The 18124-nt window shown below is 46.8% G+C and overlaps 1 protein-coding gene across 1 annotated transcript in view; it reads right to left on the reverse strand.

Moving 5' to 3' along the window:
* LOC142494651 (fructose-1,6-bisphosphatase isozyme 2) overlaps window positions 1–10854 on the reverse strand; it is an 82340-nt gene extending 71486 nt beyond the window's left edge. The window contains exons 1-2 of the mRNA XM_075599085.1: window positions 10456–10854; window positions 1575–1737 (exon numbers count right to left, since the gene is read on the reverse strand). Coding sequence (XP_075455200.1) covers window positions 1575–1737; window positions 10456–10625 — 333 coding nt within the window. The 5' untranslated portion in view covers window positions 10626–10854. The remainder of the gene's footprint in view (window positions 1–1574; window positions 1738–10455) is intronic.
* Between the last annotated feature and the right edge of the window lie 7270 nt (window positions 10855–18124).

The following is an 18124-nucleotide window of genomic DNA, read 5'->3' on the forward strand; positions in this document are numbered from 1 at the left end:
CGAAGTAACAGATGTCCAGGACTTTTTGTTAGTAACTACCGGTCATTGGAAAGTGCTCTAAAAAGGTGATCTGAAGGAATTTCATTCCGAAAACAGATTAATTCGTTAACCCTATCCCCAGTAAGTGTGTTAATCTTGAATTGTGTAACTGTGTGTGTCTGTGTTTTATAAGAAATAAATTACAATTTATTTTACCATCTTGTTTTGCTCAATCAAATGATCCCAGTTATAAAAAGGTGTTGTAGGACCTGGTCTCCCGTGACATGGGGTTGTAAGGGAGAGAGAGACGTGAGGTGTAAGGGAGGGAGAGGAATATGGGGAGGGGTGGGGGTGTAAGAGAGGGGACTGAGAAGGAGAGGGTGGGGTGAGAGATAGAGGGGAAGTCTCACAAGACTAGAGAGGTAGTGGAAACTGTAGGCCTGAGCCCCGGGAATGCTATCTGTGACCCTGATTGGTGCATATGTATCAATGCAAAAGTGGGGTAATTCTGATGGGGAAATAACTGAACCATACTGTATATATCAAAGAAGAAATCTCATTAAAATCAATAAGATGTTTTTCTTTAATACAGCGTGGGCAGGTTTTTGGCCCCAGAATTGCTCCACTTTTGCCTTGATACATAGATGCCATCATATTTTTAATGGTAGTTTTTAACCCTTTGACATAACTATGACGTCGTGGCACTCCGGGTGCCTCATTATGTCATAGCTTGTTGTTTTTGGGGAGTGATTGCATACTACGCTCCTATGGAGCTCACAACGTAATCTGTAGTGATAGCGGACAGAAGGGGAAGACTCCTCGTCTTCTATTCGCAGGGCCTCTGACAGATTTCTCAGGGCCCAGGACTAGAGTTTCAACTGCTCTCCACCCCTCCTGTCGACAGCATTGTGAGCCCCAATTCACACCTCCTTGCTGGCCACCTGCTCTATCTCCCCCCCTCTCACTTCCTCCTCCCTCTTCCACCCCTCTCTGCTATCACTTAATTACCCCCTCTCACTCAATCCCGATCCCTCAGTCCCCCCTCACGCTCATTCCCCCTTCCTCCCCCCACACAATGCAATATCCCCTCCCACACAATGCAATACTCGCCCTCCCACACAATGCAATACTCGCCCTCCCAAACAATGCAATACTCGCCCTCCCACACAATGTAATACTCGCCCTCCCACACAATGCAATACATCCCTCCCTAACAATGCAATACCCCCCTTTTTGCACAATGCAATACACCCCCCCCCCCCCCACCCACCACCACACACACACACACACACACACACACACAATGCAAAACCTCTAACCGGGCCTAACTTTCAGTGTCTGACGAGCGGGCCCTCCCCAACTGCGGGCCTTGGACACTTATCCCAGCTGTTCCTCCCCCGGTACTCAAAGGTTTAAGTGATATTTTTTCACAATTTGTGGGGGGAACTAAATAGATTAAAAGCATTACATTTAAAATAAAGGCACCTATTTACTAACTGGTGCTATCCATAAGACATCTGTCGCTGGAAAATGGGTTACAGCCTATTTTAAATATTCAATATTCAAAAAAGAAGACATATGTGTGTCACACTGACCCGCACGTCATTCGGGGTGATAATGATTTTCTCGTTCTCCTCAGATACCAAGGCACATGTGCTGTAGGAGGATTTGAGCATGTTGATAACAAGATCATTGGATAAGACGTCCAGTTTCTTCACGTCATCTCCCGTCACATTCTGCCCTCCGGCCATGCCAAACCTAGAGGAGCAAAAACACGTCAGCCTGGCTGGAGTCATTACAAAGGATACCTGTTATATGTATATGTCGTTTCGGAGTGCTAGATTATTGTTTGTCAGAGAGTTCAAAGCAGCAGATCAAGCTACCGTTTTATTATTATTATTATTATTATTCCCCTTTAAAGCTGCAGTTCAAGCAATATCCTACATGTGTGTTTTTTAATTTTTTAATAAATCAGTTCTGTACTCTGAGAAAATATTTGCAGCATTGATTTTTTTTAATGTATTCTAATGTAACAAGCATTTTTGTTTCTATAGCAACATTTACAAAGTCACATCCCCTTCCTCTTCTGAGATTGTATTGATGCTCATATTGAATGGGGGAAAAAAGGTTTTTTTTTTTTTGTTTTTTTAAATGGCAACTTGAACTGCAGCTTTAATATGTGCATCAATACAATCCACACGATGATAAGTAATTAGCTAAATTGTTGATTGATCCGTTCTCCTGTGATTGATCTGTGAAGATTCAGCTCGAGGGTTCATTAGATTAAATTCAGTGCAGCAGAAGAGGACCAAAGATGCAAAGTGCTGTGGGGAAGATCATGTGACCGGGCAGTCAACCAGATACAATTGGTGCACTGCTAGAGAGAGGGCAGGGTTAAAAAAAAGGGGTGTGCCAGAGCCTGTTTCAGAAGAGGAAGGGGGTGTGACTTTGTAAATGGTACAGAACTGATTTATTTTAAAAAAAACAACACATATAGGATATCGCTTGGTCTGGAGCTTTAATAATAAACCCTATTTTTTCATTGCAGACAATACTGTGAACAAAAAGTTCATACTAACCAGCTTGGAGTCCAATTTTATCCCAAAGTTGCACATATTTTCTGTGCAGTGGTTCACACACCTGATTCTACAAACATTAATTTTTTTCAATTGTGGCATATTTATGGGGTACCGGTATGTACGCAAGTTTAAAAATGACAGTCAAACTGTCCACTGGAGTACTTGTTACTATTATATTATAACCTGAAAAAGAACATAAGGAAAATTACTGAGACCAACAGCAATACAAGTACCAGGTTATGCTGGAACAGATATGCCAGCGAAGGGAAGATATACTGTATTGTGATCATTCATCTTAAAAACACCACATACATGCTTCAATTTATTGTGGTATTATGGATTTTACACCAATTTGAGGCCTCGTTGCCTGGGAGAATCCCAACGTGTTAAAGTAGTACATTTAATACAAGCTGGCGCTGAACATGGTTATGAGACACTCAATTTGGAATTCCAGGACTTATTTCAAGGACTTTGAACTTTACCAGGTGAGTAATACAATTCAATTAATCAGGCAGGTCTTGCTAGTCACACATTCATGTTGAAAAGTGTTATTTGTGCTACGGGAGACACTGGAAGGATAAATAATAAATCACTTCTGTAGTATTGGATCATACTTACTACATTTTTTTTAAATTCAACTTAATGCCACTTTTAATTAGTTTTACTATACTGAGCATCCTTTCATTTCTATAGTAGGCTTTAACATACTTCCCCAGCAGTGCAAGATCTTTGCAACATTTCCTTTTTGTGATCATTTTTTGCCATTATTCCTAGTAGTTTGAGCTGTAAACTGTAACAATAGATAATGTTACCATAGTAATATAAGGATACATTGTAGCTGTTGAGTTACACTGATTGAAGGATTTATTGAAACTGAAATGCAGCTTTTTAGTGAACCCTGGGAAGCAGGATCTTTGCTGATCGATCACAGGAGAATGAATTGATTGGCGGCTTAGGCAGGGCTGGTGTGATGGTGGTGCTGTCAGTGCCTGTGCCCCGCAGTTACAGAGGCTCTACACACTCCCCTACGACAATTAAACTAATTGCGGGGCCTCTGTAACTCTTACCTCCCTCCCGTAATCTCCCCCTGCATAGTCCCGTCATTAGGGCTCCACGATGTCAAATCCATGACAACAAATCATAACGTGACGTCGCAACACCAAGCTGAGACGTAGCGTCCTTACGTACACACGAGCAGCAATATATTCGCTCTGTATGGTGGGGCAAAATACTACAGCTTTGTTCCGTTTATCAGTGGATGCAGAGTGCTGTGTCTTGATAAGTTATTAACTAATATCAGCCAGGTATCTATAAGTCTAATACTAGCAATACCAGTGTAATATTGAGGGGCTAGACACTTATATTATGCTCCGGTTACTGGCGACTTGATATCAGCATGGCGCTCTGTTCATGAGTGACGATATTATTGTGCTTATTTATAGATATCATGTTCTGTCTATCGGCACCTAAGAACTCATATAGATTAACCCTATACAGAGAAGTTGTACTCAAAGGCCGTGTCCTACGTACGAGTGGACACAGCGTTCTGTTTGTTTATAAACTACTCTCTATCATCAACTAGGTTTTCATGAGCTTGATACCAGTACTGCCAGTATAACACCGAGGGGGTAGATTTTCACACTATGCTCTGGCTAATGGCGACTAGAACAACAAATTATGTACCTCGAGCTCAGTACTTGGGGTTTGAGAGTTAATATTTTAATCCGCACAGCGAGCTGTAGTTTAGCCTTCTTGCGCCCAGGTTACTTCTGTGAGATTGTGAGGATTGTACGTCGGTCCTGCCCCCGTGACGCACCCCGTGATGGGTTGGGTGACACACACCTCACTACCAGGCTGCGGGACACCGCACCCATGTTCCGTCTACATGGAGTCCCCCAGGTCATTGTGTCAGATAGAGGCTCCCAATTTAACTCAAAATTTTGGCGGGCCTTCTGCAAGCAACTAGGGATCTCGCTGCACTTTTCTTCTGACTATCACCCTCAGACCAATGGTCAAACGGAGCAAACAAATCAATCACTTGAACAGTTCCATCCGTTGCTTCATCTTGGATACCCAGGAAAACTGGACAGATCTTTTGCCTTGGGCCGAGTTTTCCCACAACAATCTGCGCAACGAGTCAACCCAAGATTCTCCCTTTTTCACCAACTTCGGCTTTCACCCCTCAGCTCTCCCCACTGCAGGATCCGGATCCGGGGTACCGGCAGCAGATAATAGGATCTTGCTTCTGCAAGAGTCCTGGGCTAAGATTCAGGAGAATCTCAAAAATGCAGTCTCTCTAAAGAAAAAACAGGCTGACTGACATCGTCGTGAGACACTTACGTACGATCCGGGACAGAAGGTTTGGTTGTCCACAAAGAACATTCGGTTGAAGGTCCCCACAGCTAAATTAGCACCAAGGTATATTGGACCATTTCCCATGATCGAGAAAGTCAATCCGGTGACATACCAGCTTCGGTTGCCAGCCTCGATGAAAATCCCTTCTGTGTTCCATACATCACTTCTCAAGCCATTCATAAAGGACCCTTGGTCTCCAGCTTCGGTGCCCCCGCCTGTACTCCTCTTGGTTGAGGAACAACAGGAGTACGAGGTACAAACCCTCTTGGACTCCAGGTTCTCCAGCGGAAAGATCCAGTACCTGGTTCATTGGAAGGGCTTTGGGCCCGAAGAACGTTCTTGGGTTCCTAAGGACCAACTTCACGCCCCTAGGCTTATTCGGGCCTTTCATCAGAGGTTTCCTTTCAAGCCATCCCTGGGACGCCTGGAGGTTGCCCCTGAAGGGGGGGGGGTACTGAAAGGATTGTCCATCGGTCCCGCCCCCATGACGCACCCCGTGACCGGACGGGTGATGTATGCCGCACTACCAGACTGAGGGACACTGCACGCCCGTGCTTAGGCTCTGCCCCCATGACGCATCCCGTGACGAAGCGCCTAACTCATGCTGCTCTGCCAGGCTGGGGGACACCACACGGACCTCGCTCAGGCTTCTCCCTCATGACATCACGGGTGAGGCGCACCGCACGCAAGCTACACGCAGGCGCCGCGCTACCTTGGGCACACGAGGGGTTAATTGCATCAGCAATTATTCCACACCTGCACTTCTCCCAGCCCCTGTTTACCAGTGGACTGAATATGTCTAGGGGCGGTTCTTGTTTATTACCCTGCAGCTGTGTGCTGCCCTACCATTGGCTGTCTGTCCATTAAATGCTCAGTCGGCCCTGTTGCAAACTGGCTGAACATAAACTTTGGACCACATATGGACGTCGGAACGCTGACCCCATTACTATTGGGAAACTATAATATAATATAAAGATATATGTTTCCTTATGCGCTCTAGTTTGAATATTATTGTGTTAGCTGCAACTAGCTCCCTTTGAGCAGATAAAGTGCTACAGTATGAGGGTACGTGAGAATCTGACAAAGAGAACACTCTATGTCTGTATATCAACTTATGAGTTATTCCGCTCATACAACTATTAGTTGAGTTTATTACTCATTAACATAAAATAGACATTCATGTATTTCCCTCATGGGGGCATGCTCCTACGAGTATATCTCTAGTATGCACATATCAGCTATATACATATGTAATTTCTCTATGTTGTGTTTTGTGTCCACTATTATTTTATTGTAATACCTAATAAAGGTTAAATTGTAATATTATCATATACATTGATATTGAGTGCTGTTCATAGGGGCTCTTTCTATCTTGCTTTGTCAAGTAATTGTTATCCCGTTGTCATGGCAACGCAATGCAATTTGATGTTGCAGAGCCATAATGATGGGACCTTGTACAGGGAGATGCTGGGAGGATATGAGTTGCCGGGAGGAGATGGGTTGCCGGGAGGAGATGCCGGGAGGAGATGAGTAGCCGGGAGGAGATGCCGGGAGGAGATGCCGGGAGGAGATGAGTAGCCAGGAGGAGATGCCGGGAGGAGATGCCGGGAGGAGATGAGTAGCCGGGAGGAGATGAGTAGCCGGGAGGAGATGCCGGGAGGAGATGAGTTGCCGGGAGGAGATGCCGGGAGGAGATGAGTTGCCGGGAGGAGATGCCGGGAGGAGATGAGTTGCCGGGAGGAGATGCCGGGAGGAGATGCCGGGAGGAGATGCCGGGAGGAGATGCCGGGAGGAGATGCCGGGAGGAGATGCCGGGGAGGAGATGCCGGGAGGAGATGAGTTACCGGGAGGAGATGCCGGGAGGAGATGCCGGGAGGAGATGAGTTGCCGGGAGGAGATGAGTTGCTGGGAGGAGATGCCGGGAGGAGATGCTGGGAGGAGATGCCGGGAGGAGATGCCGGGAGGAGATGAGTTGCCGGGAGGAGATGCCGGGAGGAGATGCCGAGAGGAGATGCCGGGAGGAGATGAGTTGCCGGGAGGAGATGCCCGGAGGAGATGCCGGGAGGAGATGAGTTGCCGGGAGGAGATGCCGGGAGGAGATGCCGGGAGGAGATGAGTTGCCGGGAGGAGATGCCGGGAGGAGATGCCGGGAGGAGATGCCGGGAGGAGATGAGTTGCCGGGAGGAGATGCCCGGAGGAGATGCCGGGAGGAGATGCCGGGAGGAGATGCCGGGAGGAGATGAGTTGCCGGGAGGAGATGCCCGGAGGAGATGCCGGGAGGAGATGCCGGGAGGAGATGCCGGGAGGAGATGCCGGGAGGAAATGCTGGGAGGAGATGCCGGGAGGAGATGCCGGGAGGAGATGAGTTGCCGGGAGGAGATGCCGGGAGGAGATGCCGGGAGGAGATGAGTTGCCGGGAGGAGATGCCGGGAGGAGATGCCGGGAGGAGATGAGTTGCCGGGAGGAGATGCCGGGAGGAGATGCCGGGAGGAGATGAGTTGCCGGGAGGAGATGAGTTGCCGGGAGGAGATGCTGGGAGGAGATGCCGGGAGGAGATGGGTTGCCGGGAGGAGATGCCGGGAGGAGATGGGTTGCCGGGAGGAGATGGGTTGCCGGGAGGAGATGGGTTGCCGGGAGGAGATGCCGGGAGGAGATGGGTTGCCGGGAGGAGATGCCGGGAGGAGATGCCGGGAGGAGATGGGTTGCCGGGAGGAAATGCCCGGAGGAGATGCCGGGAGGAGATGCCAGGAGGAGATGAGTTGCTGGGAGGAGATGCCGGGAGGAGATGCTGGGAGGAGATGCCGGGAGGAGATGCCGGGAGGAGATGAGTTGCCGGGAGGAGATGCCGGGAGGAGATGCCGAGAGGAGATGCCGGGAGGAGATGAGTTGCCGGGAGGAGATGCCCGGAGGAGATGCCGGGAGGAGATGAGTTGCCGGGAGGAGATGCCGGGAGGAGATGAGTTGCCGGGAGGAGATGCCGGGAGGAGATGCCGGGAGGAGATGAGTTGCCGGGAGGAGATGCCCAGAGGAGATGCCGGGAGGAGATGCCGGGAGGAGATGCCGGGAGGAGATGAGTTGCCGGGAGGAGATGCCCGGAGGAGATGCCGGGAGGAGATGCCGGGAGGAGATGCCGGGAGGAGATGCCGGGAGGAAATGCCGGGAGGAGATGCCGGGAGGAGATGCCGGGAGGAGATGAGTTGCCGGGAGGAGATGCCGGGAGGAGATGCCGGGAGGAGATGCCGGGAGGAGATGAGTTGCCGGGAGGAGATGCCGGGAGGAGATGCCGGGAGGAGATGAGTTGCCGGGAGGAGATGCCGGGAGGAGATGCCGGGAGGAGATGCCGGGAGGAGATGAGTTGCCGGGAGGAGATGAGTTGCCGGGAGGAGATGCTGGGAGGAGATGCCGGGAGGAGATGGGTTGCCGGGAGGAGATGCCGGGAGGAGATGGGTTGCCGGGAGGAGATGGGTTGCCGGGAGGAGATGGGTTGCCGGGAGGAGATGCCGGGAGGAGATGGGTTGCCGGGAGGAGATGCCGGGAGGAGATGCCCGGAGGAGATGCCCGGAGGAGATGCCGGGAGGAGATACCCGGAGGAGATGCCGGGAGGAGATGGGTTGCCGGGAGGAGATGCCCGGAGGAGATGCCGGGAGGAGATGGGTTGCCGGGAGGAGATGCCCGGAGGAGATGCCGGGAGGAGATGGGTTGCCTGGAGGAGATGCCTGGAGGAAATGCCTCCATATGATGCCACCGAAGAAAGTAAGAGCCAAGGCCCCGCACATATCCCTGCACGAGCCCCGCAAACATCCCAGCAGGCCCTGAGCTTAGCTAATTAGTTTTCAATAAAACGAATCAAAGGCTACATATATTAAAACAAAAAAATATATTTTTTTTTAAAGTACCGATTGGATTGCTTCTTTGAGACAGAGTTAGCAAGGATAAAAGCCCTACAAGTGGCTCAAAAAGTGAGACAGGGGGAGCTGTCATGTGATACAACCATGAAGTAGATATGCTCCTCAAAGTGGCTGTTGCTTGCTATGGTCATTCTTATTCAAATGTTTTAATACTTTATAAACCCACAAAGATCATTACAGGTCCCACAGGAGAACAGCACGTGAAATATGGAGTGGGATGATTCAATGACCAGAATTATAACCTGACTTATATATAAATAACTGACTTATTTTCACTAGAGGGCAGTAGCTCAGTGCTTCTCAAATCTCTCCTCTGGGCCCCTCGTCTGACCATGTTTCTGAATGCAAGTTAGATGCATTCACCTGTGTGCAAGTGCCTTGGTTATTCCTAAAACACGGATATGCTTGAAACCGCTTTATCTTTTGTATTATGTTAAGTGTAAGGTAATGACCTCAAAAGGAAAATGTTATCGACAACTCGTACAACATTTGACAGTGCAGTTAGAAAATAGTCAAATAAGTGTTTCTAAAACATATGCATATAATGGCAGATTGTCAGACATAATTAGTGCAAGTAATACTGTAATTAATATAGCCCCAGTTTCAGACTGGAATATGTTTATATATAATGTGGTATAATGGTTTAAGAAGCAAAATAAATGCCTCATGTTTACACGTTTCTCAGGCAAAAAAAAAGATGTATTTAAATATTTAATATATAGGTTCATTACTCCTAAACCAAAGAGCTTAGACAGTGGGAACTATATTCTACATGTTTCTGGTGGAAATATGGATATACGTGCAACAAAAAGGTTGTATAATGGTATGAAAAGTAGCGTTACACAAACTGTGTATATTGGAGGAAGTGGCTATAAATTGTCTATATTTATATTTTGTGGGTGAAAATGTTTATGCCTACATTATTAGAAACTCAGACGCTTTTGGTGTTCACATACCCTGGGTAGACTTGTAACTAAAAAACATTATCACACATTAAAATCATCATCTCAACTATACTTTAAAAAGTATACACCTTTCCATCAGACACTCCTTTAATACATCTGGCTCTTTAAGACATTATTGAACCCATGCAATAAAAGTACACTGCACACCAACAACATGAAATATATGAAACAAAAGGTCCATTTGTCACAAATAGGCTGTGAGTTGTATTATGGCCTTGTAAGGTGTCCAATGGCAGAGCACTGCTAAGTAAATATGACCCAAAATGCCACATACGTGTAACTGGGCTTTTCAAGCCATCCTCCCACTCTCAATATATTCCCCAGCTAAAGACACTCAAATAGTATCACAAGTCATTGTTCTCAAATCAAACCAGAGTTTGTTGTTTTGTGTGCAAATTAGGTGTACACATTTATGCTTTTAAAATCCTCAAAGGGAATTTACATTCTGGGACATGGTGGCAGGAATTAGGCCAGGCCAGGTTTTCAGGATGTCCTAGCTTCAGCACAGCCACTGATTGAGCCACCTGTGCTGAAGCTGGGATATCCCCAAAACCTGACCTGATAGGAGGACTGGAGTTGAGAACCACTGCATTATGGATTAGTATCCGAGTCGTTATACACTGCTGCTCAACACCAATCCCAGCATGGTAAGTGAGAGGAAGAACTTACATGTGAGCAATGCCAGCTTTCCTGACAGCAGAAGAGATGGCTTTAATTGCAGTCAGCATGGAATTGAGAAGCTGTGTGAGCTCCCCCGTACCCTTTGCTTGCCGTCCCTTTTCCATGACATAGCGGGTGAGGGTTAACATGTCCGTCTCAAAGGGGCTTCTGTCCGACATTTTGCTGCAAAACCGGCTCCTTTCTTCGCCAGAAAAGGTTGCAGTATCCAAAAGGGTTCTTGATGTTGAGGAGGCGACGGCTGCTTGTGCTACCCACAGAACTCTAAATGTCCTACACCGGACCTGCAGTACGTTATACAAATGTTACAGAACCCATGTGACTGCCAAGACTGAAATATCCAGGCCGGATTCCACAGGCACTCCTCCTCATGAAGCTGAATTGCATGGGTGCATAGCCAGAATGCCATCTCTGCTTCATTCCTACACTGACATGCAGGGTACTTGTCTTGTGGCAGCAGGTGGGATTTCATTTAATTCTCCGTCGTAACCTGACCTGCAATACATGTCAGTAAGAAACCAAAAATAACATTTATATTTTTGGAATGGGACTTTTTATAGATCATTGTAGTTGAAGGGGGTGCCTTTTTGGAAAGTTTTTTTTTTTCTTAGCTTATGTGCTATGATCAGCAGTACTGTAATGATAAAAATCTTTTTACGAAGCCATTTTTACATATCAGGGAGCCTCTAAGCTACATTTATTTGAGACGGAGAAGCCATTTCAAATCATATAGGGGCCATTGCTGTAAACAATTTATAGGGTGACAACAGGGACTTGCAGATTTTTAACTGGGGGTTAAAAGTACTCTGCCGGCCTGTAACAGGGGACTTATCCCTGTTCAGTAATGTGCCTTTAATCTAGCAGTGTGGTAGTTAATTACTAAACACCACCTGCCTGATTGGATTGTTTACAAAAACCTGTCTGTTCAGACAGGAAGTGACTCCTTAGCTCTGACTGAGAGCTGACCTTTGGAGCTGACCAGTCTCGAGCTCTGCACTGCAGAGCTGATCTCAAGACACAGGGAAAACTACTACCCCTGAAGCTAAACCAGGAAGTGAGAAGATTTTCCCTCCAAGAAACAGATAAGACTTTTATTCTTAAGAGACTGCTTATATCTGGTTATTTCATGCTATATGTTGTGGGGCTGCGATAAATGCTTGACTAAGGGAGATGTGAATTATTGCATAGTGTTTCACTAGAAATACTCCCAAGTGAATAGAAGCTTTGTTCCCCCCCCTGTGTTTGGATGGATTTCCTGATGAAAAGGAAAAGGCACAATAAAGCCTTATTATAATTTCACATTATAAACGTCTCCAAATTGTGTACCTCTGTGAACGTCCGTCTACACGGCCCAAAAACCAGGCATTCACTGGCCCCCACACATATCAACTGTATATTTAGGCACCATCAACACGCACACATCTGATATATCCGCCACATGCAAACAGCCAATCACATAATAATATGTACATGACACACCTAATCCATTCCCCAAAACACACACTGACCTGCAGACATACACACAGACTGACCAGCACAGACAGAAACACACTGACCTGCAGACATGCACAGACACTGACAGCACTCACACCCACCCACACACAAACTGACCAGCACAGACTCATACTGACCACAATAAATTATCACATATACTGACCAGCACAGATACTGGCCAGCACAAACTCCAATAGATTAGCTGCAGCAAACACTCACACTGACAAGCACATATTTACACTAACCAGCACATACTCACACTTACCAGCACATTATCAGAAAAACAGCGTTTGCATGAATCTATGATCTGCACACTTTGTTCTAGGGCAAGGGTGTGCAAACTTCTCGAGCTGCGGCCCCCCTGCCGGGAGCTGCAGCGTTCGCACCCCCTCTCCTAAGACTCACCGTCAAATGACGTCATGGGTCATGTGACGTCACATGACCCCACTGCGTCATTGGACACACGTTGCCATGGCGACGCATCGCCCAAGACCAGGCAGAGACAAGGTAAGGCCTCGTTCAAGGTGTCAGAGGCAGGAGTTGGAGGGCGGGCGTTCGCGTGTGTGAGCGGCAGTCTGCTGGGCGATGTGTGTTCATCCTCCCCAGCAGACTGTTTCAGGAGTTGAGGAGGCGGGGAGGGGGCGGGGTTACAGACAGTAGCTTAGGGATCCAAGTTGCAGTCTTCAAATCATTCTCAGGAATGATTTCATTGGCTGCCGAGGTCCCAGTGACGCTGCTGCAGCTTCAGAAAACGACTTGGCTTGTTTATTGAAACTGTAGCCAGCGTCAACTCCGTACTTCGGAGACAGGGCAGCTGCTACCCTGACAACCAGTATTCAATTTGAATATATTGTGTCCCACGGCAGCTCGCACGGCAGCACGCCCTCCCTCCGAAGCCTGCACCCTGAACGAGGCCTAAGAGAGTTACAGAGGCCTCATGCCTCCCCCAGCATTTAAATTAAATGCCGTCGGGAAGAGCGTGGAACCTCTGTAACTGCCGCGCCCCCCACTTTGCGCACCGCTGTTTTAGGGAATAAGGATTGCCACCAGGCAACAGCTGGTAGGATGGTTAGCCTCCCAAATAATTTCTGCTCTGCAAATTTTGCCGATCACGTGGCCTAGCGGTTTACATTTTTTGTGGAAGCTTAACAGAATTGATGACAATCCCCTATTAAATCAATTAAGACACCCTGATCTTATTTTCCACTTAACCAAAAATAAGATACACGGTAAAACATTTTTGATGCATATAACTCCTTTATTGATCAATAAAGATACATTTTTAACAAGGAGCTCTTACAATATTACAATAAATAACTATTATCTATCCAAGCATTGTTTCTGTCCCTCTCTCTGACATGGAGGATGGTTGATCTTGCCCCCTCTGTTCGATTCTATAAGACAAAGAAAATAAAACTTTATTACTACAATTATTTTTTCCGTTGCAACCATCAGGCTATCTGTGTTGGGAGTGCGGGGTGGGTCGCAGTTGCTTGGTGATGATTCTTATTTCCTAGAACAAAGTAAGTTTGCAGATCATAGATTCCTGCAAACTCTGTTTTATTCTTCGGGAGGCTGCCACCCAGCACCAGCTGGTGGAAGAATATTGGTGGTTGTCCTAGTGAACTCTACTCTATCTGAATCAGATGGTCTCCAACAGTGACAAACAGAGGTGCGAGTGGAAGCCATCTTGCTGCTTTCATAATTATGGGCAATGTGATTCCTTTAGCAGCAGCTGCTTTGAAACGGCTGCACATCTAATTGAGTTTCCCTTAAATTGGTCTGTGTGAATTCCTGCTTCATTCAGTGCACAAAGAATCCAACCTCTTATAATATTAGTTTTCTAGTCTAAATGGTTTCTTTAAGGTTATAAATAACTGGGATCTGTACTCTCTGATGCTGGCTGTTTATGTTAATACATCACTGTCATGGTAGACCAGGTCTTTTAACACATTTATATTTTAGGGATCTATCAATAGCTAAAACAAGGCAGTGAAATAAAATGAGGTTTATTTGGATAAAGACCTCGGAAGCACACAGAAACACAACATTCAGAAATATACACACTTACTGGGGTCTGGGGTATGAGATCTAGCCTTTCCTAGGTTCAGGGCGCCCCCTTGCGAGGGCTTACCCTGAGCGGAACCTTGTTTCGGACGTCTTGGACAGAAATCCAGCAGAAAATCCTGACCGGGACCTAGTCCTGAATCCCCTGGAACCAATTTAGGCACGAAATCCTGACAGCAACCAGTATAACGATTTGTAGAACTTGGCCGCAAAAGACGGGACTTAGTCTCTGCGAGGCAGGCTTTTCTAGCTTCAAAACAAATCTGTTTGCTTTGCTGTTTCAAACAAAGCAACTTTGAAAAGCCTGCCCTAGATTCATCCACTCAAGTCACAGGAAGGTCTGGTTCTCTGACTCCTTACATACCTTCCGCTGGTCTATTTTCAGCATGGATGTAGGAGGAGCGACCAGAGTGTGGGAATTCCTTCCCGCCAGCCAATAGGAAAAAGGGTCTCGTCCTCTGGCTGACGTCAGAGGAGGAATGTGGCAAGCCGGCTCGGGATGCCCCGTGGGCGGGACATACGGGTTGACCAATGGGAAATGTGCCGACATTCTGCCGCCTCCCCCAGTCAATCCATTGCCACCTACTGGGTAGGCTCTGGCAGACCAGACGGTCCTCCCCACATGGGGTCTCTGATCTCCAGGTCCAGTACTCCGCCCTGCCCCGGCCACTTAGCACCCCGACACCTCTCAACATCCCATCTCCCCTTTGAACTACGGACTCTATACAGACCTGCCAGCTTCAATGCTGATGTCCTAGCTCAGAGTTGCGCAAACTGGGGGGTGCAAGATTTTCTAGGGGGGCCTGGCGGTTTCAGAGGACCCGCGCCTTTCCCCAAGGCATTTAAATTAAATGCCGGTGGAGGCGTGAGGCCTCTGTAACATCCCTTACCTGCTGCTTTTTTGTTTGACCATGTTTGTTATCACGGATCGACCATATGGTTTAACAAACTGACCCTCCTTCCGAAAATGATATTCTCTTTGTGTCTTTTTCATATCAGAGAATGACTTTCTTGCTTTGACTTTCTCCAAAAATTGAGTACCAAATACATTTGAATTTTGGTCATAATTCAACTAATCCTGTTGCATTTAACTGTGAGATCTATGAGGATTGGACACATAGTTAAAAGTGTGTCTCTACTAATTGCTTAAGAAGGGCCCATTCTGATGCTAACAGGATCTTTCTGGAAAGCCTTATCCAGCATGTACAGAAGAGGGGCAACTGCATCAACCATTTAAAATTGTACAGTTCTTAGCAGCTGGTCACAACTATCCGTAGGTAAGGCAATAGTCCCCATATAACCAATGCCAGATCTATTTCTTGGGCAATTATAGCGTGTATGTTTTGAATCCTGGTATGACTACGTAATACAAGATCATCCTCCACCAAAGATGATCGAAATGCCAGAGCTGTAAAATCATAAACTTCAAAATCTGAATCAATCGCCCATCTATGGCTCTTGAAGGAGGGTTTTTGCTTGCAAGGCTTACATTCTTTCAATAGAGGCTGATGATCTAGAAACGATTTACGAGTCCCTGTTCACTCTTTTTAAAGACGAGTGTGAACAGCAGCACGTGAGCAGTTCTGTCAATGAGGGTGAACCACTCACGGCCACGCCCCCGGTTGCCCTCTCTTGCCTCCTGCACCATAGTGCAGGAATCACTATTGCGATGGCAATGGCTGACGTCACGCGGTCGCATCGCTGTAGCCTGCACTAGAAGCGCAGCCTGAAACGGCGTTTATTATTCAAAATGACACATTTCTCTACCATGTTTACTTAAAACAAAATTACATTTAAAATACTTTAATTCCAATTATCTAATTTCCTAATCATCTCACAAACTTAATGAGAGGTATTACACCCCTTTTCAGCAACAAGCTTGCTCATCATCATCATCTATCTCCCTCAATCCCCCACATCATCTTATCTCCCCCTGCCCCCCTCATCATCATCATATCAACCCCTGCCCCCCTCATCATCATCATACCATCTCCCCCCAGAACATCATCATCATCATCATCATTATCATCTCATTTCCCCCCACCAGGATCTCCCCCCCCCCCCCCATCCCCATATGCCTACCTAATTAGGAGTCACACAGAGACAGGCGGGGGGAGATGCTGTTATGCTGCGGATTGGTTGGGGTGGAGGCAGAGGCGGCGGGAAGCACGGGGTAGGAAGCACACAGGCAGTGCCGGGTCACACTGCTAGAGTACGCTCCTACCCTGCCATCCTCCTCTGACTCGGGAGAGCAGGTTCTAGAGGGGGGGGGGGGAGGGGGAGAGTGAGCAAAGCCATCGCAGGCCTGCATTAGAGCATGTTGCCAGCCCAATTATTTACAATCAGACCAGTCCGGGCGGCAATTACCCTACTGCCCCTCAGACCAGCGTGTCCCTTGGGTGTCAACATGTTCTATACTGGCCTGCTTTATATAAGAGATGGAAGATAGCCCATTCTATTCTTCTGTTGATGGCAAATGATTAAAAAGCAGCTATCCCACTAACAAAGTGAAATTATTTTTTTGACATATTGGAACCAGGCCTTTGCAACTGCAGGACTACTTTCAGTGCTAGGGACCAAAATAATTACCTGTGAAGGTGCAAAAGATTATTATAACCTTGGGGTGCACAGCAGCACACAGGACAGGAAGACAACCCAGTGGAAGAAACCTGTGAGGAATCATGCCCATCCTCTGGGCGTAATAAAGGACGTAACACTATGATTAAGGGATAGGAATTTAAGATGTCCAAAAGGACTGACTGGACAACAATGAATGTCTGCAGCAATAGCCGCCAGTCATAAGAGCGAATCTGGAGGGGGAGTGGGGAAGCAACTGGGCTACCACGAGCTTACCATTTATTTATTTATAAAATATTTTACCAGGAAGTAATACATTGAGAGTTACCTCTCGTTTTCAAGTATGTCCTGGGCACAGAGTAAAACAAAATAATACATGGTTACAAATACAGTTACATAAATGAACAAGGTATACATTATATACAAGACATTGCATGCACAGTTAAAGAAAATATATATTATGAGCGTATGAAACAGTTACAGACCAGATTAAAGTGTGAGACAGCCTTAGATTTGAAAGAACTTAAGCTGGTGGTGGATATGAGAGTCTCTGGTAGGTTGTTTCAGTTTTGGGGTGCACGGAAGGAGAAGGAGGAACGTCCGGATACTTTGTTGAGTCTTGGGACCATGAATAGTCTTTTGGAGTCTGATCTCAGATGATAAGTGCTGCATGTGGTAGGGGTGAGGAGCTTGTTCAGATAGCTGGGTAGCTTGCCCAGAAAGTATTTGAGGGTGAGACAGGAAAGGTGAACTTTGCGCCTAGACTCTAGTGATGACCAATCTAGTTCTTTGAGCATTTCGCAGTGATGTGTGTTGTAGTTGCATTGGAGAACAAAACGACAAATTGAATTGTAGAGGGTGTCAAGTTTGCTAAGGTGGGTTTGAGGAGCCGAGCCATATACTATGTCTCCATAGTCAATAATTGGCATTAGCATCTGCTGTGCAATACGCTTTCTGACCAGGAGACTAAGGGAGGATTTGTTCCTGTAAAGTACCCCTAGTTTGGCATAGGTCTTGGTTGTCAGGGTATCAATGTGCATCCCGAATGTTAAGTGGGAGTCAAACCATAAGCCCAGGTATTTAAAACTAGTGACATGTGTTAGGGTGGTGGTAGCGTTGGTTCTAATCAGGAGCTCAGTCACTGGAAGCTTTACAAATTTAGTCTTGGTCCCAAATACCATTGTTACAGTCTTGTCAGTGTTTAAAAACAGTTTGTTTTGGGAAATCCAGTTTTCGTGTCTCAAAAAGTCAGACTGAAGTATGTGTTGAAGGTCAGAGAGGCTATGGCTGTGTGCATACAGGATTGTGTCATCTGCATACATGTGTATTGAGGCTTCCTTACAAGCTGTGGGAAGATCATTAATGAACACTGAGAAGAGTAGGGGCCCCAGAACAGAGCCTTGCGGGACACCACAGGTGATATCCAGGGGGTTGGAGTTAGAGCCTGAGATGGACACATGTTGGGATCTTCCTGATAGGTAGGACTGAAACCAGTTTAAAGCATGTTTCCCTATTCCAGAGC

The sequence above is a fragment of the Ascaphus truei genome, chromosome 1, assembly GCF_040206685.1.
Source record: "Ascaphus truei isolate aAscTru1 chromosome 1, aAscTru1.hap1, whole genome shotgun sequence".
In the NCBI taxonomy this organism is placed as follows: Eukaryota; Metazoa; Chordata; class Amphibia; order Anura; family Ascaphidae; genus Ascaphus; species Ascaphus truei.